Below are 25,105 nucleotides of genomic sequence, written 5' to 3'. Positions count from 1 at the left end.
TCAACTAATCGCTCTATAGGCACTACTACTACTGCTCACACTACTTCCTAGTGTGACCAGAGCTGCCGTTACAAGCAGTATTCGAGATGTGGTGTGTTGTCGGGGGGGGAGTACTGTTTTGGGGGATAACAGCTCTGGCCCTCTGGCAGTGCTCAGCTGAGAGAGTTAGAGAGTTCTTGGAAATAGGCTGTCTGTTTTATTATAGATTCAGAGGCATTTTATGTCCTGTAGTGTTTGTTAAGTGGAAGGGGAAGTGGCTGAGGTGATTTGGTAATGTTGGTTTCTTTAGAGTAGTGGTTGTTATGTTCATGTTATCTGGTGGTGAAGAACATGTTGTGCAGTCCAGAATACATGTTGCATGGCTTTTCAGTCAGCATCAGACCTGTGCCTTGTTCTTCATATATGGATAACTGAGTTTTGAATTGAAAAGACAGGACTTTTGACCTGTACAGATGTATTCAGAGTTGATTTGGATCATGACCAAGACTTTTCAAACCTTTGTTTGTTCACCAGTTATTTTGATATGCCTCTTTTTAAAAGAGGCATATCATAATTTTAGATGAGAGCATGTACATTATTATAAATTATCAAGGTCTGTTTGTGTGATTATTAAAAATGACACAATGAAAAGTTAAAGTTCCACACAAAATACAATGTACTTAGAAATAAATTTAGATCATGACATTTTGATGGCAATATGTCATTTAAGCACTTAACAATATGTATTGTGGATGGATTTGCTCCATGCCCTCGCTTTGGCTTTGCCCTTCAGCTCATCAACCCTTTGTTAGTGATTAGTCCCTCTCCATACTCTTGATTCAAGCTTTTTAAATTAATATTTGTACTTAGAGCAAGGAAAAACACTGCAAACCCAGTCAGATGATGGACTGAAACATATACTTGGTTTCATTGGCAGTAGCATCTCACTTTTGTTATTGTGTCTGATATGAAGGAGTGTTTGAGAGTAAACAGAAATAACACATTTCCATAGTATCAGTTAAAAAAACTGCGTTTGTAGGTGTTTACAACTAGGCTTTACACAAAGCACACTTCCTGCTTTAAGCACAGCCAAGCCCTCAGCGCTGAACAACCCTACCCACCCATGCCTATTCAAGACAATGCATGAAAGACAACACACCAGTGCACATACTAAAGCCAGTGCATTGTTAGTTTAAGTGCCATGGTGGTTTAGGATACCTAATACATTCATCTACAATGAATTTGCTGTGCAGGTGGAAGTGCCTCCTTCTTAGCTTGTGGATACATATGGGCTTTATCCCTGAGAAAAATTGCAAGGATGGAACAGTCAGTCATCTGTCAAGGGAAGGTAGGGCTTAATGATGGATTATTTTTGGACGGTTGAATTACACTATTAACTAATGTTAAGTCTAATTAACAGCTGCATTTTCTCATTTACTGTTTTTTCACTGAAAATAATGACTTTTAACTATATGATAAAGAGCCACCAAAGTCCCAACATTTGTTGTTGAGAAAACAAGATGTTGATTCCTGGGAGCAAGATAATACGTTGTGGGTAGAAGGTAGAAGATGATATGTATGTCCTGGAAATTATTGGTTCTTGTTCCCACACAATTTCTTGTTTTTGCAAAACAAAAGGACACAAGAACTTGTTTCCACAATTCAACATCTAGCTATTGAAATAGTATCATGTTGTTTGACTTGCAGGGATGTGTTTTATTCCAGGGGGGACTCGTATTATATGTTATGTTTATCTTTCATTATATTTGTCATTTCTGGAGCAGATGTTTTGCTCTTAAAGGATGAGCCGGATCCTAAATGTTTCACCCGCACAGAACAGGATTTCACCTGCTTCTTTGAGACTGCAGACAACATAACTTATGATATACTCTACAAGATTGACAGGTATGTTTTATATATAATAAATCGATTGTGTTTTGTATATTAAGGTACCTCAAAGAGTCTTATATCATTAAATATTCTATGATAGATTTAGATAAATCGATCGATAGATTATACTTTTGATATGCTACTATTTATTTCAAGTATGTTGTTGAAACATGTTGTTGTTTATTATTATTAGTGTTAACTGTAAGTGTCACATAGTCTTGGCTTATCCACCTTGTATTCCCCAAAAACACAGGTCTAGGAAACTTCATAAACCCATCCAATCACCCAATTATTATCTTTCACTTTGAATGGTGTAATTATTTATTTCTCCTTTTAGAATTTTCCATTAACATTTGAACCTGACACGTTACTTCCTCTATAAGTCACCTGTAAAGCACTTTGAATTACACATACAGTACCTGTGTGAAAGATGCTTTACAAATGGTTTGATGACTGCTTAATATATACTACCATGTCTATTATTTTTCTCTTTTATTCTAATCAATTCTGCCCAGAGAGAAAAGGTGTGAAATGTCTGTCCAGAGAACAGAAGTCGGAACTTTACTCCATATCTGCTCATTTCCTGGGTCCGATGTTCTCTTGTTTGTGGAAACACACCTTAAATTGGTGGAGCACAACACCAACACCATCCTCTACAATCGCACTGTCTCTGTGGAGGACCACTGTAAGACATTTCTTTTTGCAGTATTTATTTATTTAGCTTATGGAAATAGATCGATCTCTTGTTGGATAAAAAAGGAAACAGACATGAAGCCTTATGCAAAACTCTTACCATCCCCTCCACCTGTTTAAGGGATTGGGGACAGGGGCTGTTCAGGGTTAAATAAAAGGTCAACAGCATATGTTGCAAAGTGATATAGAATAATTTGGAGATGCAGCTTGGCAGTGTGTTTTAAGTTGTTGATATAGATAGGAAATAAACATCTATTGATGAAGCAATTAATTAGGAATAAATTGTGAAAGTTTGTTTGGGCTAAGAACAGTATGATGGATACTCAATTTTATCTCACGAGTTGATGCAGCAATATTTGGACTTTATGGCATTTATATTTGAATTGTAATTTTACCAGAAATTCTTCCAATTCTTCCAAAAACCACATTAATACACAACAATCATGAGGAACACTACAGGAAAATGCATGCAGTGATTGGGTATCAAAAACTTTTGACATTTCGAGAATTCTGAATTTCTGTATTTGCATTGTTCAGCAATCAGATTGCAAGCACCTCTGTTCTGGAAAATGCTAAGAAACCCCACTAAATGGGGTCAAATATTATATTACCATTAAACGGGCAACTGTTTATAGCATGTTTAGCTGTTTTAATGCAGGCTCATGTAAATGAACGAGGATTTTCCAAATGGTGAATATCATTTTTCCATCCCTGGATCTGGGTTTGAGGACCAAAGACCCAAGTTAGAGATGCAAGGGAGGAGGTATGTTTGCTAAATGGAAAGCCAAAAACAAAGCATGCAGGGTTGGCTGATAGTGGGTATCCCCAGGGGGACCCCCGCAGGATGGAAGACTTATGTCCCTCCAGTATGTCCTGGGTCTTCGCGCTTGTGAATAAGGTCATGCACCAAGAAAGACAGGGGGCCTCCTCACCGGTTGCTTTAACACCAGGGAATTTCTTTCTTCGATAGATTCTGTGATTTGTACTTCCGTGTTTATTGATCACCTTTTTTTCTCTAGTTCTCCTGGATTCACCCTTCAATGTGTCCTTACACCAAAATGGCCAAGCAGGACAGCTGCAAGTTGCATGGCATACAAAGGTCCCGAAATACTTTGAAGATGATGTAATGTATATGATTCGATACTCATCAAAGGGGTTGGCAGAGAAGATAAAAGAGGTACACATGCACACAGCTCCTCAACAAATCCATTAGATCATTTTAACTCACACGTCTTGTGTGTGAGCATAAGACAGTTTATATATAATTTAAGATATGGTATGACAAGCATGTGAGTTAGTATAAAAATTTGTCCACACTGTATTTTATCTCCATTCAGCATCTACATAGAGTAACAAAGACGTCCTAAAAAAGTCATAGTGTAGTAGGTCATAAAAAAGTACTTTAAAGGTAATTATAAAAGTATAATTAATAGTCACAAAAAATCCATGAAGAGACATGGTATATAATGTCATAGAAAGTTATAGTAGAGTAAATAATGAATATTTATTTAAAGTAATTCAAAGTCATAGTATACAGTAAAATGTCATGAAAAGTCATTAAAAATCATAGTATAGTATATCCCAAATATGTCATATGTCAATTGTCATAATAAAGTCAGTAGAGTATGTCATAAAAAAGTCATAGTATAGTATGTAGTGAAATAGTCATAATACAATATGTGGCAAAAAATCATGCAAAGGTCATTCTCAAAGTCATATTAAAAAAAAGCCATTAAAAAAGTCAAAATATAGAACGTCCCAGAAACGTCACACAAATATCATTAAAAAGGCATTGTAAAGAAAGTATTTTCAAAGTCTTTCTATTGCATGTCGCTAACATAAAACGTCATTAAAGTGTAGTGGTGTAGTATGGGGTTAAAAAGTCTCAAAAAGTTAAGGTAAAGTACCTCTAGTTTAGTATGTGTATCATTGAAAAGTAATATCATGCTATGTCGTAAAAAAGTCCTATTATTATATATGTCATCAAAATCTCTTTTAAAAAACGTAATAGTATAGTATGTATCAAGTATAGAGTCGAAAAAAAGTTATAAAAAAGTAATAGTGGAACATGTGTGATAAAAGTTATGGTATTATCGTAAAAAAGTCATAGGATAGCAGTTTGGAAAAAGTAACAAACACATCATAGTATAGCAATCTCGTAAAAGTCATAGTAAAGAATGTCCAAAAAATAGTATAGAATTTCGAAAAATGTCAGAAAAATGAATATTATAGAATGTTGCAAAGACATGAAAAATAACAGCTTTGTATTTAAAAAAAAGTCATATTTTAGCAAGTCAAAAAAAGTTGTTAAAAAGTATGTATAGCATTTCAGAAAATGTTTAAAATTAAAAAAAAAAGAATTTAAGAAATAGGATAGCATGTTAAAATAAGTCATGTAGATGTCATAACATAACATGTCAAAATAAAATCAATGTATAATGTGTCAAAAAAGTTATAAAACATTGTAGTAATGTATATCAAAAAATGTAATACTATAGTATATCGACAAAAGTCATTTTTAAATATATATCTAAAAATGTCATTAAAAAGTCCCATCAGAGTATGTTGAACAAAGTCATTAAAATGTAAAATGATAGCATGTCAAATGGAGTCACAGTAAAGCATGTCAAAAAATACAGAAAAAGGTCAAAGTAAATCATGTCGAGGAAAGGTCCCAGAGAATTCATAATTTAGACTGTCAATAAAACACAGTATAGTATGTCCGAAAAAGTCATAAAAAAGTCATAGTAAAGCATGTAAATCATAGCATAGCATATTGAAGTAAGTTATAGTGTAAAATATTTTTTAAAAGTCATAAGTAAGTTAAAGTAGTATTCGTTGAAAACAGTGATGAAAAAAATTCAAGCAAAGTGTAATGTAAAAAGTTATAAAAAAAAACATTGCATAACATATCAAAAAAAAAACTAATAAACAAATATAAAAATAATCATAGTATAGCATGTCAAAAAAGTCATAAAAAAGTATTTGTATAGCATTTACATTTTTTTTATCAAAAGGTCATAGTATAAAATTTTGAAAAAATAATTTAAGAAAAAGGATAGCATGTTGAAATAAGTCATGTAGATGTCCTATCAAAACTTGTCTAAACAAATCATGGTGAAGTATGTCCAAAACATTCATTAAAAAAAAAAATCACTGTATAAAATGTCAAAAAGGTTATAAAACTCTGTAGTAATGTAAATCAAAAAGTAATAGTATACTATTTCAACAAAAGTAATTGTATCCTAAAATGTCGTAAAAAAAGTCCCATCAGAGTATGTTGAGCAAAGTCATTAACATGTCAAGTGATAGCATTTAAAAAGGAGTCATAGTAAAGCATGTCAAAAAAAATCTGAAAAAAGTCATAGTAAAGCATGTCGAGGAAAGGTCCCAGCAAAGTCATAATATAGACTATCGATAAAACACAGTTTAGTATGTTCAAAAAAAGTCATAAAAATGTCATAGTAAAGCATGTAAAAAAAGTCATTAAAAAAAGCGTAGCATATCGAATAAAGTTATAGTGTAAAATATTGAAAAAAAGTCATAAGTTAGTCAAAGTAGTATACATCGGAAAAAGTCATGAAAAAAAAGACTTTGCATAACGTATCAAAAAAAGTCATACTAAAACATGTCAAATAAATTCATAAAAAAATCATAGTATGGCATGTCAAAAAATGTCAAAGCAAAGTTTGTTGGTAACTGTCATAGTATAGCTTGTTGAAAAGAGTCATAGTGTAGCATGTCAAAAAAGTAGTAAAAAAAGTCATGAAATGTGTTTTTTTAAGTTATAAAAAGTCACAGAGTATGCAGTAAAAGTCTTCAAAATGTTGAAGTATCACATGTCGAGAAAAGTCATAAAAAAGGCTAAGTATCGTCTGTCAAATAGTATAGCATGTCAAAAAAAGTAATGAAAAGCTTGTTGTAAAGCATGTTGGACAAAGTATTTAAAAAGTCATATTATAGTTTGTCGAAAAAAGAACAAAAAAAGCATATCAAGATATTTCGTGAGCGAAAAAAGTCTTAGTATTGCATGTTAAGAAGTCATAAAATCATCTAAATCAAACTAAAGTATTTTTAAAAAAGTAGTGAAAAAGTCATAGTATAGCATTTTGAACAAAACTCATAGTGTAGTATGTCTAAAAAGTAATTAAAAGGTTACAGTAAAGCATGTGGAAAAAAGCGTCTTTCACCTTTAAAAACAGAGTTTACAAAGTGCTCTGAAAAAAGCAAGGCGAAAGCAAGCCAACAAAACAACAGAAAGATCAATAGTGAAACCCAGCAAAGTAGGACAAACTATGGTAAAATGTAAACCCTGATAACACAGTACAATAGATGGAACAATAAAACTAATTGTTATATTAAGTCATTTTAAGTCATAAAAGAGTAAGTCATAAAAAGTAGTTAAAAGTCGTAAAATAGTATTTCATTAAAAGGTAAAGAAATATATTGTTTAATTAGTCACAAAAGTGTGTTAAAATTACAAAAAAATATTGTGTAGTTTATCATTTAAAAGTAAAAAAGTTAATATATAAGTATGTCATTAAATTGTCGTTAAAAATGTCATAGAATAGTATTTCATAAAAAAGTCATGAAAACTCTTTAAATTATTTTAATTAAAACACTCATAGTATGTCAGAAAATAGTATAGCATGTCACAGAAGTGCCATACGTACACAGTCACAGTATAATCTCTTGTAAAAAATAAAGCCGACTAGTTAATGGTGTAATAAAAATGTCATACTATATTTTATTGCAAAAAAAGGCCACAGAATAGTTTGTTATAAAAAGTAATAGTATAGTAAGTGGAGCCCTGGAATTTTCCATATATTGAAAACAATTATCAGTCAGTAGTATAAATAATAATTCATATTAATAATACATTTGCAAAATACCAAAATGCACTGTAGAAAGCAACTGGAAGTTTTCATTGTGTTTATTAAACCTGAGGTCAATTTGAAAAAGCAGAAAGCTTATTTCTTTTGATGAAGTTAATAAAATAAATTAAAACTCAATCATGTGAACTAGCTCATTATTTTTCCATTTTTCTTGTGACTTTAATATTTGCCAAGACCAAATAAACAGGAAAACACAAGTGAATTAATTAGAAAGAGTAAAAAATTATTTATTTTATTAACTGATTGTTGCTGAAATAAATAAACAAACAAATATATTTTTTCTTTTTATTTCATAAATCCTGTTGCCTTATACTTGTTTTAAATATTTTTCTTAATGATTTAACTAAGAGTATTATTTATTGATATAATCACTTAAATCTATATATGATCCAATAATCTTTAACTGTTGGTTTTGGGGCCAAGTTAATGTGCCAGCTGGTCAGTTATGATATTGGTTTATTGATTGATACATTTAAAACATCAGTGATTCTGTGTTTTTTTGTATCACTGTATTATTTGTAACCCTCCTTCACATGTAGGCTTGTATTGGTAATTAAAGTGGGTGAAACAAAGTAAAATGTATAATTTTTTATATTTTTCAATATTATTAATTACATTTTCAAGTATGTGGTTTTTACAGACAAAGGAGGGCATCATACTAGACTCTCTTGTACCAGGGGAGGAGGTTGAGGTCCAGGTTACCATGAGATGTGCCTTAAAATCAAATGCAGGACACTGGAGCAGCTGGTCACACCCTGTGAGAGCAGTGGTTCCCCAAAGTGCAGGTTTGTCCAAATGAAAAAGTGTGTGAATCTGAGTGAGTGGCAGAGAAATTGTTATCCATAGCGCAGCATCTCAACCTATGACCTCCTCTGTCACAGATGCAAGACTTGAATGAGAAATGTTTTCTCTTCTTTCAGAGGATATTTCTCTGATGTGCTACACATCTGACCTGCAAAATATCACCTGTCGTTGGCAAGGGAGCAGATATGGTGAAGAGAACGAGTACAAACTTTTATACAAGATGGGTCTCAGGTAAATTACTGACTACATTCCATCATTGATGAATTAAAGTCCTCAGATCTGGCCATGCTAACGTATCAGCATGATTAATTGAGTTTTAGTTGAAGAAAAAGTTGTTTACAGCCTTCACAGTAAACACTAGACACAGCGATACTTTGAACAACAATAATGTTGCAAACTATTTTGTTTGCCATCTCTATCTCAGCACAACTTTCCTCTCATTTCATATTGTTGTCTATTCTGACTAGAACAGTAAAAAAAACATTCAGTTCTTTGGGTTATAACCTCTAAAAAACACAGCTGACATTAATTTCGTCTGGCTGTGATTTCATGTGGTGACATTACAGTGGAGTTTTGGGCTGGACAGAATGGACAGAGTGTCTCGCTGACAGGGACGTGGCTGAACTGTGCCGTTTCCGTGAAGACGAGTCCAGAAGAGTCCTTGTCAAGCTCATCGGCACTTCAGTTCCACTCAGCAGAACCTTCTACACTCAAGAGTTCACTCTCAGCAAGATCAGTGAGGGATTTTTGCTTCTCTCCTTTTCTTGTTCCTTTTAGATGTTTTAGCTGTATTTCTTTAACTTTATGATTTGTTTAATCAGCTAAAAAGTATTTTGATGTGATGACATCTGACAAAAAGGAGACTCAAATTTATCTCCTAAACCACTCAAATTACAGTTTGTCAACTTTTCCTCAGGGGCAATTTTTAAAGAAATCTGTATTACTAAGTAGATGCACCATAAATAAACGAATGACACTTAAATGTGCTTAGTTCTTATAGATCTGCATTTCTAAAACATGAACCAGATCAAAACTTCCTAATTGGATTTGCGCAAACATATTTTAACAGCATTGGTTTAAAGTCCCTTTTTTTTATGAACATAGCATTCTTAGAAGGTCAGCTTACCAAGACAGCTCTAGGCTAGATCTATGTAGCTAAGTTCTCTTCTCTAGCTTGCCTACATCAAATGCAGTAGACTGCATTTTTTAGTTTCTATAGTAGCAAGAACCCAAATAACAAGTAGCAATTACAACTTCTGGTCTCAGAGAAATGTGGCTCCATGGCTTTATCTACTCACAAATCGTTTGTGCTATTTTGTTTTTAGTCAAAACATCCCCACCATGTCATCTGAAAGGAACAATGAAAAAAGACAAGTTGTGCTTGAAATGGGAAGCTCCTCTTCTGTGTCTGTCTGCTCACCTGCAGTATGAAGTCAGCTACCAGATCAGAGGGGGTGACGCATGGATTGTAAGATGTCATTTGCGGCCACACATTTTTATCTTTTTGCATTCCCTTCAAAATATTTGTGTGTTCCCTTATACATTTCGGTTCCCTCCCAACATTTTAAGTAATAGTATACTAAAAATATTATGGGTAGAATTTTATGTAAATGTAATATCTGTATGAATTATTATGGCTAATTATTCTGATGGCAAGTTGTTGTTTGTTCAGTTTGGCTGTAAGTGGTTGATATTACCACCAGATGGCACCAATGAAAGGATTATTGCAATAAAATGACATACAATGACAAATTTAAAGTAAAAATTCAGCAATATGATTCATTATATTGATTACATAACCTTATATTATATGACAATGCTGGCTATTGCAAAAATAAATAATTTGCCAAAACATAAGAAAATGCACAGATTATGTATGCAAATGCTACAGTATTCTGGGAAGGGGAAAAAAATGAATTAAAAGGCAGTATTTCAAGGGAACATAAATATATTTCAAGGGAAATGCAGAATGCAAAATGAGTATGTCATCACTAAGAATGTCCTTTTATGTTCTTACAAGGAATATCAAAATCAACCTTTGTGTCCCCAGATGGAATCCCTAAAGGGCCCTGAGACGGGGACATGTCTAGAGGTTCCAACAGGTGGCCGTTACAGTATTAAGATCAGAGCTAAACCAAATGGGACCATTTACTCAGGACTCTGGAGTGACTGGTCAAATGTGCTTACTGGTGACACCCCTGCTGATATAGGTAAGATCCCACTGAAAAACACATTCATTTAGTAATCCCCATTGGTTTGTATAAAAATGATCAAAGTTGCAAAATTGCAGTAAATGCAATGCAGCTGTTTATTCGATTCTCAGTCTGTTATTTTGTTTGAATTTCACAAACACTTTATTCAAGTTTGATTATGCAATAACAATTGTAATAGTGTACAAAATACATTGTTGTGGAGTGATATATATATATATATATATATATATATATATACACATATTACGCTATAGACCTATGAAATGCAGTTATGTGTTACTCTCATTAATAGATCCATTCAAACAGAGAGAATCTTATTTCTCTGGTTTGGGAGTCCTCCATGTGTTTTTTGGCAACTCTATGCGAACTTTCATATGTCTTATCGGGCCAGCCATAAAGCCCTAATGCAGTAACCTTTACAGGCACATTGCTCCTGCTGTGTATGCCTGTCTTGTTGCTGATAATTGCCATCATCCTCTTCTCCTTGTTTTCCACGTACCTGAGGTAGGAAAAATTTACACAAAAATATTTATGTGAAAGTATGTGATAGATTCCTCCATTTTTTAAAAATAGATATCATTTTGTACTGTAGAATCACCACTTACATTTTTTAAATAGTAAAATGATTAAATAAAACCATTTCAAACTAACTACTCCTGGTATCCAAAATGTTTAACCAATTATTTTTATAACGTTCCACGTTCTGTTGTGTCTGTTAATTTGGTTTGTTTTATAGTAAACTCAAGCAGATTTTTTGGCCGCCGGTGCCCAACCTCAACAAAGTCCTACAAGGTTTTCTGACAGAGATCAATGGGCCGCAATGGGTAAGTTATTTTACTTAATAGCAGAACACATGATACATGCACCAATACTTCCCAAAGGTGAAGATGTTTTTTTCCCCAGTGGCAAAACAGATTTTGGCCATGACTAATTTAGCCAAATAGATGCAATATAAATGTAAATGTAGATATGGATTCTATTTATGAATGTATAAATACAGATATCAAATAGGAAAAAAGTTAAACACAAGTAATAAGATACAAATTGAGAGTGATGGAGTGTGGTTCACACTCAATTCAAACCCATTTAAATGTGCGTCAGAGTTCCAAGGTGTTAAAAATGAAATACTTTGTGCTCAACTACAGAATCCTCCGATAACAGCAAAGCAGTACTCTGACGAAACCACTTCATCTGTGGTAGAGATAATGTCTGAAGATGAGGTTTCCCGACTGGGGAAACCATCAGGGGGATCCACCAAGCTCCTGTCATTGGAAAGACAGTTCTGCAGTGGAGAACGGGTAGATGGAAGCTTTCCGGACTATGTGACTCTGAACAAAGACAGTGTCATTCTTTGCCCAAAAGGAAACAAGTATGTCTACAAGGAGTTTGGAGAGAAAGAAGGCCCGGAGATGAGTGATGAGCTCTTCCAAACAGATCTTGGTTCCTGCATTGATGGCTTAGTCTGTATCTCACCCTGCTCTGGCAGTGACCTTCTTAACCATTCCTACTTGCCTCTGGCTGAGCCTGTAGAAAGAGTCGACTGCATGGTCCCTGTTGCAAGGGGGCCAGGCAACCTCTATACTAATTTCCCCTGTAGTTAAAATGTAATGAATTACAATTGTACTTTACTTCACTGGTGCAGAAGTTTAAACAAAGGTGTGTTACCATGTACAATATAGTATAATGGGGATTAGTTTTAATCATGGCATACTCTCTCCCATCATTTCAGTCTCTCTGAAAGGCGGACAAATCAACATTTTAGAACAAGAATATAACATTTCTATGAGTGTTCAAGCTTTTGGTTGAAGTGCTGTTCAAGATAATTCAGCATATTATATTGTAATATGACTTTTATATTGGTAATTGTATATACAGTTCTCTGCATCAGTGTATCTACACTGCTCTCTTTTTAGATCCACAAGAGGGAACAGTAGATGACGAAATATTTTGTGAGATTACCAGAAAATACCCCAAGCAGCGGCTTTGGTGGTCAAGAAGACCGTATCTTGTAAGACCTGTTAACAATAAATACCAGCTGGTAGCCTGCTGTTAGCTTAGAGTACCTTGAACCAAAAAGGGAAAAAAGACGAGATTTTGATGAGATTTGAGAGGATGATATATTCAAATGCTAAATTTTGATTGTATTTGTCAAGTTCTGTGTCAAGTATGTGAAAATAATTGTGATGGTGCCATTAATGACTGGGACTATTACTATTTAATGGGGTATCAGTTTAATTCTTTTTTTTTGCATTCAAGTGTCACCTCCCCCAAAATTTTACATGAGCCAATTTTTTTAAATATTTAATTTCTATCTCAAATTATCTGTACCTGAAAGACAACGAGAACTTTTTTTTTCAGAATTGTTTAATTGTCTGTTATTTTTTTGTCATGTCCTTGTTAACTTCATAGCTTTTAGTTCATTATGCATTGCTTTATGCAGGCTTGTATTTTTTTTTCAATAAACAATGAAAAGCTGTTTTTCTTCGAGTTGCATTTTCTGTCATCCATTTGGACTTTCATAGGTATATACTACTTTATTATAGCAGATTAAAAACTGACTTAAGCTGCTTGCTGGACAGCAGCCTTTCTTGCCACCAACCAAACAGCAGATGCATTGTGCCTGGATACAAAATGTATCTTGGTCTGTCTTACATTTAGGTGTCACTAGGTGGTAGCAGAACTCAATGGGACATGGGTCGTCTCTGTGTTGTCATAGCCAATCCTTTCTGAGTCAAAGCTAGTAATTCAACAAAAAATGAGATAACAGTTCGGTTTTGCTGCAAGTTTTTTTTGTATTCCATCTCACCTGATGAAGCCACATGATCTATACCAACCTTCTCCTTGAGGGTTATACCTGTTAATATATTGTCAAAGCTGTTAAACTAAATATAAATGTAATGAAATTCATTACCATTAAATAACAAAAGGTTAACCTCCACAACTGAGGCTGATTTGTACCTGAATAAAAAACAACAACACAGTTGAATACTAGATGTTAATTTATTACACAAAGTAGACGAAAGGCAAAATTGAAGATGACTCAAATAATTATTTTTCACAATTTATATTAAATCCAAGAGACCTCGGTTGGAACAAGGGCAACCACAACATCATGACAACTGTGATGAGTGGGGGGATTAGTAAGCAGAGGAATAAACCCTTGAGAAAGTCAACACACATTTTCAAGACCAGTTACTCACAGACAGGTTTGCCGACAAAGAACCAAAACTGTATTAAATGTTCTGAATTTAAATTGTGCAAAGGTTATGGCACCCCAGAGCTGTACAACCAATGGGTGAATTGTATCAATGAGAGAGGGGATGACAATGTTAGTTAAAATCGAATGATTGACATTGTAATAATCAGACAGTGTATGATGGGTCCTGCCTGGCTCAGCCCTCTGGAGTAACAGCGTGAGAATGAGAACTGGATGTTCTACAACTATGCTATCATCCTGCATCCAGCCAGACGCCTTCTGTAAAATATACTACTGGTGTCAAACTTTAATGGCAGGCCATCACATTTACGGTGTTCGCCAGACTGTGTGATATCATGGCCATAAATAAGCACGGATTGTCGATGAGGCAATAGAAGAGTGTGGGAGAGAGTGAGCGTTGAGAGCGGAACAGAAAGACAGAGAAAGTTAAAGAGAGTCAGTGTTTACTGGTGTACAAGCCTCTCCTCCCAACAGGAATTCTTTCCATGTTTCGTCACTGCCCACTTGCCCATATGCAAACGTCTACAGAGGGAGGTTGAATCACCTCCTGATGTAATTTCCTCAACTTTCACTGACAATCATATTGAGAAAGAACATGGTTTCACATATAATGGGCTTTAACATGGACAGTATATAGTGTATGCACAGTTTACGAGGTTACATACCCTATGCTGTCAGATCTAAATGATTTAAACATTAATTCAGCAACAACAGAGTTAAGGCCACCAAAACAGTGCACATCAACATCCTTTAAACTCCTGTTTGCAAATACCACTGTGAACACACGTGGAAACACACCAAACAGTTTGCTCGTTCTGCATGCTGAGTGCAAACACTCTGCAGTCACATTCGGTGCTACTGGATTTGGTGGAACATCAGTTTCACAGCATGCTCTGAGTCAGTTTCCGAGTAAAAACCGCCAGAGATGGAAAAAACCCCAATGTAATCAAAACACTGGCAGATCCAATACAGTGAGAAAACTACAATCGCTTCGGTATCATTTAGAAGGAGAGAATTGGTTGGAGAGAATTGGTTTTCCATATAGACGTGCATTAGGGAGAGCAGAGGTGTTATGTTGGAATGAAAGAAAGATAACTTATACTAATAAAAAACAGCCATTTCCCACACAGGCAGTGTCCTCCGTAGGGTTGCCACAGATCAATAAGTTTGCATCCTCATATGAATCTAAACAAGGGCTCACCAGAAGGGATGCCAAATTCCTTCACAAAATGGCCACAAATCAAGAAATGTGGAATAAATGATCAGGCTACTGTTAGCTTCTATAGCTGGTGGCAATTATTGAGATTAGTCAAAAATTGTCTCAAGTCCCGTACGTTCAATAGCAATGATTAGTAAGTAATAGTCATGAAAAGTAAGAGCACCTAAGGTCTCAAAGGCAGTATTTAAATCAGTCATAAAAAATCATAACATTGCAAAACCTAAAGCTCATATCTCCAGAAAGCTTTTAAAGAATTGTATTTTCAATAGGAGAAATCAAAACAACCAATTAGTCAGATATATGGCCAAGCATTTTTTATAAAGTACAGAATTGCATGTTAGTGGTTTTGAAATATTGTAGAGTCATAAAATGTACTCAGCACCAACTGTAAAGAAGCAGCAATAATTAACATGTTTATGGTTGTTCCCTACACCATGCTCCAAGAAAACCTTTAAACATGCTCATCGTGGCACATGGTCTTCTCCTGCTCTGACCTGAGGTCAGATTAATTAGAATCAAATTTGAGTAGCTTGTAGACTAATTGGAGTACATACTGTCAAAAAACATATATGACTTAACATGGGGAGAATTCAGGAGCCATTATGCCTATTATTCAGGTTTTGAAAGAAAGTGTTAGAGTTCATCCAAATCAAGAGCAAAATAAGATTACATTTGATTTAATATCAAAATTCTTATAGAGGCAACAGTAACATAAAAATAATTGTGTTTTATGTCAACTTTTGTATTCACAGACTTTTTAGAAAAAATGTAGGAAATTAAAGGGAGACCAGATGATTACCTCCAATTTATATTTTCTTTGTCCCTCGAAACAATGAACTTCACTATCTATCCTCTAAATTACAAGATGGTTTTGATAAACCTTGGGATCCTTGGTGATTTAAAACAGGCTCCGCTTGTTACCCATGCACTGAGCGACCCCCTGGTGAGCACGCTCAGATGTTGGCTTTCTTGTTGATGAGTACAGAGCAGCATGTGAGGGCTCCATCCACTTTGACCTTCTGCCCGTTGGACACGGGGATCAGCATGTAGTCCTTCAACTTCTCGAACACCTGCGGGGACACACAGACATGACTATCATTGGAAAATATTCCTGTCATCCTGTTCTTTCAAATTATTCTAACCTATCAAAGGTTCCAATGCAATTATTTCAGCTGAAATTCAGCAGATCAGTGTTCAGCCAACTATCACTGGAGGAACATGTTTAATGATATGATAAAGTCGGGAATCAAGAACCTGCCCTACATAAAAAAAATGTAAAAAATCAAATACAATTGATATTGTCATGGCAACAGCTGTTCCTGCTCTGCATCCTGACTCTGCCCTTGGGCACTACATCTGTGTGCCAGTGTTACAGGTATTGACCAACCAGCACTACAACAAGCCCTTTAGAAAAGGCTGACGTACCGCTCAGTTGGCAGTAATTAAACTGAAAGGAGGAACTTATGTAACAATTAAGTTTGTTTACTCCACTTGACAACTTGTAATGTTCTGTCATATAAACGCCCTGTACAAAGAGAGAGACACAAATTGTGAAGTAGGAGAACAAGCATTTAAGAAGGTTTCCTGGTCTCCCGGCAAAATGCATAAAAAAGATGGGAGTGAGAACTATTACGACATTCTCAAAAGACCCTCGTAAAGAAGTGTGTCACCCTGTGGACCTTTTCCAGAAGAAAACCAGTGTTTTCCTACTAGACTTCCAAACCAGGATAGTTTTCTCTTTAAACTCTCATTTCAACCCTGCTGTGATACTGAGCGAGGCCTTGCGGCACAGCCAGAGGGACCAGCTAAACAAATTCTTATCTCATGATGCAATATGGCTGACGAAGCCTCTGGTGATCCAAATGTCCTGTTTAAAGACACCTCTCTCATGTGCCTTATAACTCTTTACTCATCTCTACCCAAAACAGTTAAACAATGGCAATGCATCATCATACTCTTCTGTAAACAAATTATACCACTTAGAAATACGGTGTTAATGCATATTTCTATACAATTTCCGTATAAATGCTTTTTTCCAAACTAAAGTATTGGATGAATGTAAATTTTGAGCCCATGGCACTAGATGAGTAAAGGGATCACCAGGGCTGGACTGGGACAAAATAGATAAGCCCTGGCATTTTGGTAAAGCCCGACCACAAAAGTCAATCACACACCACCCATCTTTGTACTCCTCTAAGAATACCAACCATGCTGTTCCCTAAAAACACTAAGCCTGTGCAAAGAGTAAAAGGGAATCATGAAAGACTAAGAGAGAGAAAACTTGATAAATACCATCAAAAAGGGGCCTTGCAAGATTGTATATTCCATGAACAGTGCAAGTGTATGTAGTAGCCTGCCAGTGGGGATAATTTAAGAAAGGGCGGTCCAGGGGCATAACCCGCCAGAGATCATTTTTGTCTGTGAGAGCCCAAATTCTAATGCCCCTATCCTGTCATATACAGTGAGTTAATTATTATTGATATCATCTCCACCATGAGGTTCATGCGATCGGTCGTGTTTGTGCGTGTGTCCGTGAATGTGCACCTCTGTCCCCAGCTAATCTCGCATTCTGCTGCCACAAACGGCATAGTACCTTGTGTGACCAGTTATGGCTGCATGCTCAATGACCTTCTTTAGGCTCACACTTTCTAAAATCATTTTTTGTTGCTTGTTTTATACATTGATAGCCTGCTGACCCCACATTTACTTCTCCTAACCCTTTTAACACAGCTGAAGGCAACGCCGACCCAGATCTGCTTTTAGTGTTTTGGACGGTGTGTTTGGCTAACAGCTAACGGAACTGCGAGGCTAGAGGAAAAGTTAGGGGATCACCAGTCAAACAGAAAGATTGTCTGGGGAAAATGAGCATCTGTCAGGCAAATCAATCTGACACTTGCTGAGATATTTCTGTCTGAACAAAAGTTTTGGATAAACTGAGCAACACCACCATCCAAAAATCCTCTCCACATGACTAGAGAACCAGGATAGGTTGTGTTTTTGCATAACTCCCCCTAAACAAAACACCACTAAATCCCCTGCCTTTTCTAACAGGGGCTCTCAAACTTTTGTAACGTAAGGCCCACTTCTGGTTTCAAAGTTTCCGTGGACAACCTTCCCAAATAAATGAGAAAAAAAACACATTACCGAACAAGAAGACACAATGAACTGGGCTGTAAATATGCGATATGCCACTGTCAGCTGTAATGACTTAAATAAATATTCTGCATACCCCTCACCTATCACTGCCTAGCATTATGAATCCAAATTGAATGCATTCAGGGTCATATGTCCTCTCAACTGGCTTTGGAGCTTTTACTGGGGCAGTGTTGTCTCCCACTTCACTTTTTAATTAAAAAAAAACAATCCATTTGGTGTCACTGTGTCCGAGAGAAGGGAAGCTAACAGTGGCAAAACACTTCTGTCTCACCCTGATGATGTTTAGTGATATTCAAACGTAACTGGTCATTGAAATGATGCTTTGTTGTAATAACTATGTTTTTTATATATGTGAATTGTTGAGCACATTTAGATATACATTTCCAGCAGAGTTCTCATTACTTCAGATGATGTTTATACGTTGGGTCAGAGGGTGGCATGGTCTCACACAGAAGGAGCTGCTATATTTCACTAGGCCTTTTGTATGCTCAGTGTTTTTATCTCCAAACTGAAACCTCCAGAGCTGTCGCCACTGCTAACCATTAAAGATGCCCCGTCTCCACCCCCTCCGATCCCAACCAATCCTCTCTCATGACCCCCTGCCTTTGTTAATGTGGAACCCTTATGTAACTTCACAAGCAAACTAAAAATAGACCGGAGATTAGGACAGACACTGTTTGGAGTTAGAAAGCAGCAGAAGTCTTTCAGAGTGACTCTGTGGTTATGCTGAGAAATCTCTATATCTCATTGGAGGAACAAGCAACAAGTTCCACTGGGAAACATATACCCACTGTGGACTTACTGTACAGCAAGGCATGATAGGCAACTCTCATCTATGTGCTTTTCATATTTTTCCACTTTCATAAGCTCCAATTCCTTAAACACAGGTTTGGCCCAAAAATGTGTTCCAGGCCAATTTCTGGTGGGTTTGAACATTAAAAAGGAAACTGGATCATGGAACAAACATGCATTCCTCAAATATTGCTCAAAATGGTCCGTTAAAAGGTGCTTCCAAAGCAGGAAGCACAAGATACACAAATAGATTTTTATTATGCTCAAGTTGAATTCCCTCAGTTAATCTTCCTGGAAAAAAAACGATCCACTGCCACAGATTTAAGTCCAAAGACATATCATTTTGTGAATTCTTCCCTCTAAAAATAGATGATGGAGGTAAGGGTTTTAACCACAGAGTACATTTTGAGGTCTGAGAACTGTCTCTTCAGATTGTAGGGTGCTGGGTTCGATCCTGTGAGAATCCTTTTTACTTGTTTTGATGTGGAGTGAACCCAAGGCATCTTAATAACATGGCTACTGATGACTTTCTCCAACCCCGAGAGACAAAGTGAGACAATAACATGTCATTCACAGTGAACTACAGTGGAAACAATATGCATAATAAGTGGCAAGTTTTGATGTTGTGTGCAAGTAATTCACTATAAGTCTGACAGAAATTTTAGAAAGGTTGTGAGACACTGTTTGAGTTCAACAGGCAAGTCGAACCAGTATACAGCACTTTACAGTGTAACAAAGAACACATGCCATATAAACAGTTCATAAAAGGGCACTCAGGGCAACTCTCAATATTTCTTTGAAATTACTCTCAGCCCTATAGATGTATTTTGGCAATCCCCTTATGAATACCTGAAATAGTGCCTACTTGGCAACCATAAGTACAAAAAGACAATTTTCTATATAAAATCAAGTAATTTTACTTTCATCAGGAATTGGTGCAGTCTGGGAAGCATCACTTTTTTAATCTACATTTTTTAGCATTTTGTCTACTTTCGCCTAATCATGCCTACTCTACTTTAGAAAAGACCTTAGGCCACTAGGCCATGTGGACACGTGAATTAAGTAGTTTTAAGAGACACAAGAAATAAAACAAGTATCATTTTGTAATTTGCTATTTTAAATATGAAGTTATTTAAGATACCTAAATCTGCATTCATTTATGTTTTTTGGTCCACTTAGCAGGCACCAAGCACAACAAGTTGTAAACACCACACTGATATATTTTAAAGTTAATACGGCAAATGCATTAACAAACAGTGGCTTATTTACACATCCAGCAGATATTGAGTAATATTAGCATTTATTTTGGAGTTGAGTTTGTGTTCACCTGACTAATGTAAGCCCAACATTCACTTTGATTTTAGCTATAGTTGGTCTCCAACTGCTTTTGAGAGAAATATCTGTCTCTTTTGGAGCTTAATGCTCCACTATGATCACCAGCTGGCTTCTAACTTTGTCTGTCTGCTATTTAATGCTTGGCAGGATGAGTTTTAAAAACACTCTGTGGAGCTGGGGGAAACTGTACAGTCTGGTGATAATTATGTGACTGCTTTCACATATACATTTGTCCCATATTGATTACAGCAGCTTTAAAGGGCCAGTGTGTAGTATTTAGGGGGTATATTGGCAGAAATGGAAAATAATATTAATAAGTATGTTTTCTTAAGTGTATAATCACCTGAACATTTGAATCTTTATGTTGTCAGTACCTTGTACTGAGCCATTTATATCTACATACAGAGTGGTTCCTCTTCATAGAGTCCGATATTGTGCACCGCCATGTTTCTACAGCAGCCCAAGGCGAACAAACCAAACGCTAACTCTCTATAGGACCATTCACATCCCTAGGCTGTGGACTGAGTCGTGTCCACAAAAGGCCACTTCGCATCAAACTGCAGGTTCTTTTGTTATAAAACCTAGCTGTGGTTGACCTGTGGCAGTCTGCACAAAAATAAACACATACTGTAGGGTTTCCCTCTCCAGCCACTTGTTTATCTCAGAGGTCTGGACAGGATGGAGAGCAACAAAAGCAAGTGCTCTTTAAATTTAAGCCACTAAACCAGTCTGGTTGTCCTGACAGCGTTTCTTCCTCCCAAAGCTGTAACCTCAGGATTGTAAATGAATCTTGCCATGAGCTTGAGACAACTTTACTGTGTGTGGACGTGAAATGAGCTGAGCATTACCTTTGCACTCTCTGGATACTCCTCTGCACTGGGGTGCAGAAGCACATGTCCCTTATTAGGTAGGTTCATGTAGATGCAGTTGGCAGCGAGGTCATCAGGCACCGTCAGTTTGTCATAGCGATGGTCACTCATTTGCTGCATGATCTACACACACAGATAAGAGACAGACAGGAAATAGACATTTAGGTCAACTAACAACAGGCTGTGGGGAGTCCACATGACTTTCAGAGAGACAGACAGAAAACATTAAAACGTTATTCAGGCACTTTGAGTCTGAAGCAAGGCCACAATACCAAATGCAGCACCACATCTTTCTTCTGGCCAAACCACTCTCGGGGCCTAGGGGCCTTAATGGAGAACACAGGACCGGCAGACATTCTTTCTCGGCAGATGTCATGTTATTTATGTAATCTGAAGGAGTTGAAAGTGGGACAGGCGGTAGGGGGAGAGAGACTGAGAAGACGCCCATGTTGCCAAGTGGAAGTCAGGGTTGAGGATGTTATGACCAGAGGAGAGACAGGTGCCTTTTAATGTTTATGAGCAGAACATCTGCGGACGGATACCTCACAGACGAGAAGGGGAGGGGGGGTGGAAAGCAAGTAAAAATAAAAAGATTCAAAGCCTCAACATTCAGAAAAGGTATTTTGAGAAGTGAGATTTTTGCACCAGATATAGACCTCCCATGTGCTTTTCTATTGCTCCTCTTTCTGTCATCATCTGTCATCTTTAATCAAGGGCAGGATAAGTTGGCTGTTTGCTAATGATAATCAGTCAAAAAAAGTCCCTTATAAAACTTTAAAATATGAAATGTATAACGTATTGCATGCTCACATTTGGGGTTTCGTGGTGGTTGTGAGCAAAGGTGATGGCACAAATTCAAATGTGGGAGGACAATGTTAGATTTGTGAGCACAATTGGCTTTGTGGCTTAAGACTGACCCACTGGATCTGTTGCAACAAGGAAGATCAGGGCGTTTACTGAGAAAGGAAGGGCCTTTTCCTTTGTGAGTTAAACAGAAATATGGGTTACTTCGCAGTTATTTATTAATTTAGCGAATGCAAAGTCCTTGAGCCAAGCAGTTGCCTCCTGGTCTGCTGTACAGAGGGGGAGGGCAAAGTTCAATGATCTATTCCATTGTTTGCTCCTCTACACAAGCACACAGTGGGCTTGGGCTGCTGCCGGCTATCCAGGGGCCGTGGACAGTCCTGAATCTATTCAGGGCTGACCACTGTCTCCTTGGGAGGTTGGTGCCAGGGACCCATTGAGTGTGGTCTGACACCAGAGGTTTATTGGGGACATCCTTGGACTCCCATTCTTTTTCCCAAGTAGATTTAGTGTTTGTTTCTCTTTTCCAAATAAGTCTTCTAGATTGGAGGGGCAGTATATTACCTGCATAATCAGTTAAAAGCACTCAAACTCCTTGTACCCTGAAAAAAACAAGTTATTATCATGTAAATAGATGCCTACTGATCCAACCCATTATCAAAAGTGCTGGTCTAAGTACCTAATTAGAGCTTTCTTGGGGAAAATATATTAAGCATACAGGAAGGGACACTTATGTTTCTGGCATCAGTGCTTGGTTGAACTAAATATAAGAACAATTGGGTGCGGTTAGCATGAGCAGTAAATCCCATCATTAAATAGAAACCCTAAGGAAAAAGTTGTCACACGACTTGACTCATTGTTAAATAAGTGATCTCTGGGAAGTACCATGCAAAGCCAAAATCATTATGAAAGTTTTGCTCCAACAATGTTAAAAACAAAGAACAAAAGCAGGAAATCATACATTACACCAGTATAGAATAGCTGACTAGCCATAACTCATAATGTATAAAAAGTAAACTAACAGTCCCTGCAAATTACAAAATAAATCTAATTATATAGGAGCTGACATTGCCATTTCTGAGTGCAAGGCTGCAGGGTGGAGTTCATCCAGAGTGTGCACATACTGTACGTCTGTATGCGTGGAACCAGACCAGACACATTCCCAGGTCACTTGTGGGTGTGTTAGGTGATTGCAGCAGCCCTAAATGAAAACACTGTTCATGTGCGTGACCGCCAACACTGTCTCTCACATACAGGGGGATTAGGAGTGGTAGAGGGGAGAATAAACGTGGACTCCACCAAAGATCACAGTTCCTGCTTCACTCAGTAAAACTCTGAGTGTGAGGAAAATGTCCTACAGCAGAATTTCACTGTGCTTCTTGTAAAGCTGTGATCCCTGAAATGCAATTAAATCCTAAGATAAATTCACTTGACTGATGGAACAGTTAGTTCTCTGTTCAATGTCAGTGGTTGCAACCAGTCAATACAAGAACAGATTACAATCTATTTTATTACACTGAAGGTAATTTAATTCATTTAAATCTCAGGGCTTATGAAATAAAAAAAAATCAAGGGGCAGCAAGGTTATCTTGGTTACTGTATGCTTTTCAAGCAATTATCATATAAGACTAACATGTAGTTAAGTATGCCTCAGATTTGTGTGGCTTCAGCAACGTTTAAAAACAATAAAAAAATGGAGAACCAAGACTTCTACACAGTCATCCCTGACCACGACCAGATACAAAGCAACAGCAAGTTACTTCTGGACAGTGGACACTTCTGGACAGTGGACACTGCTAAAACTAAATATTTATAAGAGGCTAATAAACCCCCCTGGGCAATCTGGATTAGTTAACAAAAACACTGACAATTAACTGGACCTGATACTGTGCACGGTGGTCCTCAGCATAATCTGTATTTTGGCCCCTGTAATGAATATTTTCATTTTAGTAATCCTTGACCAGGAAGCCTTTAAAAGTTTTACAATACTTCCTAACACGACGAACAACAACATAAACAAGACAAATCCTACTTGAGGCCGCATCCAACTACAGAAGGGAAATTAAACTGAAATTGGTTCTTGTTGATGCACAATAAATGTTTTCCTGACTCGTATTTAACTCTGGAAATATTATTGGTCTAAAGCGAGTGTTTCTTGCTGCACCCCCAGCTATCCAATAGAAGATAACACAACAAGGAAGGAAGGGATGAAGGGGGGTTGCAGAACATCTCTGATAATACTGAGAAAAATACAGAAATCATAAAAATTCCCTGAATAATTCACATTTCTTATGTTTTACTTTGTCTTTTTAAGTTTTTAGTTTTTAACAGAGCAACAAACCAGAGACCGCATACTATAACCTATGTATGATATCAGTTGCTGCTGTCTGAGCCTTCATCTGACTCAGGGACTTCATAACATCATTGGCAAGGAAACCTAGAGCTCAGATGCCACATATGTCCTGTTTTCTGATATGATACATGCTGCAGAGATCATCATTTTTCCTAGCCAAGTTAGCGGTGTAATTACCGGCATGGCAATGTCTGCTGGTCAGTCGTCTACTATTTATACCAAACTGAAATATCTCAACTGTTGAATAGATTGCCCCTCTCCAGGATGAATTTTAACCTTTACTATAGTCTAACCAATGCTCTGGCTAATTACTTGCTAATGACTTGTGCTAATTACCCAATGTTAGCATACTGAAACCAAATGGTAAATATGATCAACATCAGTAAAATGTCAAACCTCCGGCTGCTCTCTGCTGCTGAAAGATATTAAATATACTAGATAACCCATCAATTTGAATCAAATATCAAAACTCAGAGAAAGTGTAGAATATGTTCATATCTTGGTAACTTATTTGTTTAAATGTTTGTAATCAGGATTTGGTCATCAAACACAACTCATCCTAAATATAAACTTCACCATGTTGTCACCTCATTATCTATAAAAACTCAAGTGTGCAAACATCCTTGAGGTGAGGCTCAAACCATAACCAGTAGTGGGCAATGACCTCATGAATCAAACAGGGCAATGACCTCATGAATCAAACAGGGCTGAGTGACTAGTGATCTAGAGTCTGCCCATGGGAGTCCAGTAAAGGGAGGGAATAGTGTGTGAGAGAACAGGAAGTTGTTGCTGCAGATATTTCAGGATGATGACTTCATAAGTGAAGCTTGGCAATGACAGCGGCAGATGGATGATGAAATCTATCCGGTCAGTGAGTTTTCTAAAC

The 25,105-nt window shown here is 36.6% G+C and overlaps 2 protein-coding genes across 6 annotated transcripts in view; one reads left to right on the top strand and one right to left on the bottom strand.

The window, feature by feature from the left end:
• Positions 1-964: 964 nt before the first annotated feature.
• mpl (MPL proto-oncogene, thrombopoietin receptor) lies at positions 965-12,538 on the top strand. 2 transcript variants are annotated; one of them, XM_054603309.1, is made up of 12 exons: positions 965-1,327; positions 1,764-1,884; positions 2,385-2,554; positions 3,582-3,739; positions 8,098-8,242; positions 8,378-8,492; positions 8,828-8,997; positions 9,587-9,729; positions 10,312-10,471; positions 10,897-10,978; positions 11,211-11,298; positions 11,620-12,538. In XM_054603309.1, the coding sequence occupies exons 1-12, from the start codon at positions 1,216-1,218 to the stop codon at positions 12,073-12,075; spliced, it is 1,920 nt and encodes a 639-aa protein (XP_054459284.1). In that variant the 5' UTR covers positions 965-1,215; the 3' UTR covers positions 12,076-12,538. The 2 variants fall into 2 exon arrangements, with proteins under 2 accessions (XP_054459284.1, XP_054459285.1); XM_054603310.1 differs by lacking the exon at positions 965-1,327 and having other exon boundaries at positions 1,770-1,884; positions 2,387-2,554.
• A 917-nt stretch (positions 12,539-13,455) lies between these two features.
• Positions 13,456-25,105, bottom strand: part of ddah1 (dimethylarginine dimethylaminohydrolase 1) — a 76,325-nt gene continuing 64,675 nt past the window's right edge. For all 4 annotated transcript variants that reach the window (XM_054602348.1, XM_054602346.1, XM_054602349.1 and 1 more), the window contains exons 6-7: positions 21,042-21,185; positions 13,456-15,980 (exon numbers count right to left, since the gene is read on the bottom strand). In XM_054602348.1, the coding sequence (XP_054458323.1) occupies positions 15,864-15,980; positions 21,042-21,185 (261 nt within the window). In that variant the 3' untranslated portion in view covers positions 13,456-15,863. The remainder of the gene's footprint in view (positions 15,981-21,041; positions 21,186-25,105) is intronic.

Source organism: Anoplopoma fimbria, chromosome 8, assembly GCF_027596085.1.
Source record: "Anoplopoma fimbria isolate UVic2021 breed Golden Eagle Sablefish chromosome 8, Afim_UVic_2022, whole genome shotgun sequence".
Lineage (NCBI taxonomy): Eukaryota > Metazoa > Chordata > Actinopteri > Perciformes > Anoplopomatidae > Anoplopoma > Anoplopoma fimbria.
Note: the sequence above shows the minus strand (reverse complement) of the source record. Positions and strands in the feature narration are given on the sequence as shown.

What these genes read in the sequence shown, in the direction of transcription:
- mpl (XM_054603309.1), top strand. Translation starts at nt 1,216, where the DNA reads ATGAATTTGCTGTGCAGGTGGAAGTGCCTCCTTCTTAGCTTGTGGATA. An exon ending in CAGTCATCTGTCAAGGGAAG is followed by an intron (nt 1,328 to 1,763) that starts GTAGGGCTTAAT and finishes TTTCTGGAGCAG; the next exon opens with ATGTTTTGCTCTTAAAGGAT. An exon ending in TGACACCCCTGCTGATATAG is followed by an intron (nt 10,472 to 10,896) that starts GTAAGATCCCAC and finishes TAACCTTTACAG; the next exon opens with GCACATTGCTCCTGCTGTGT.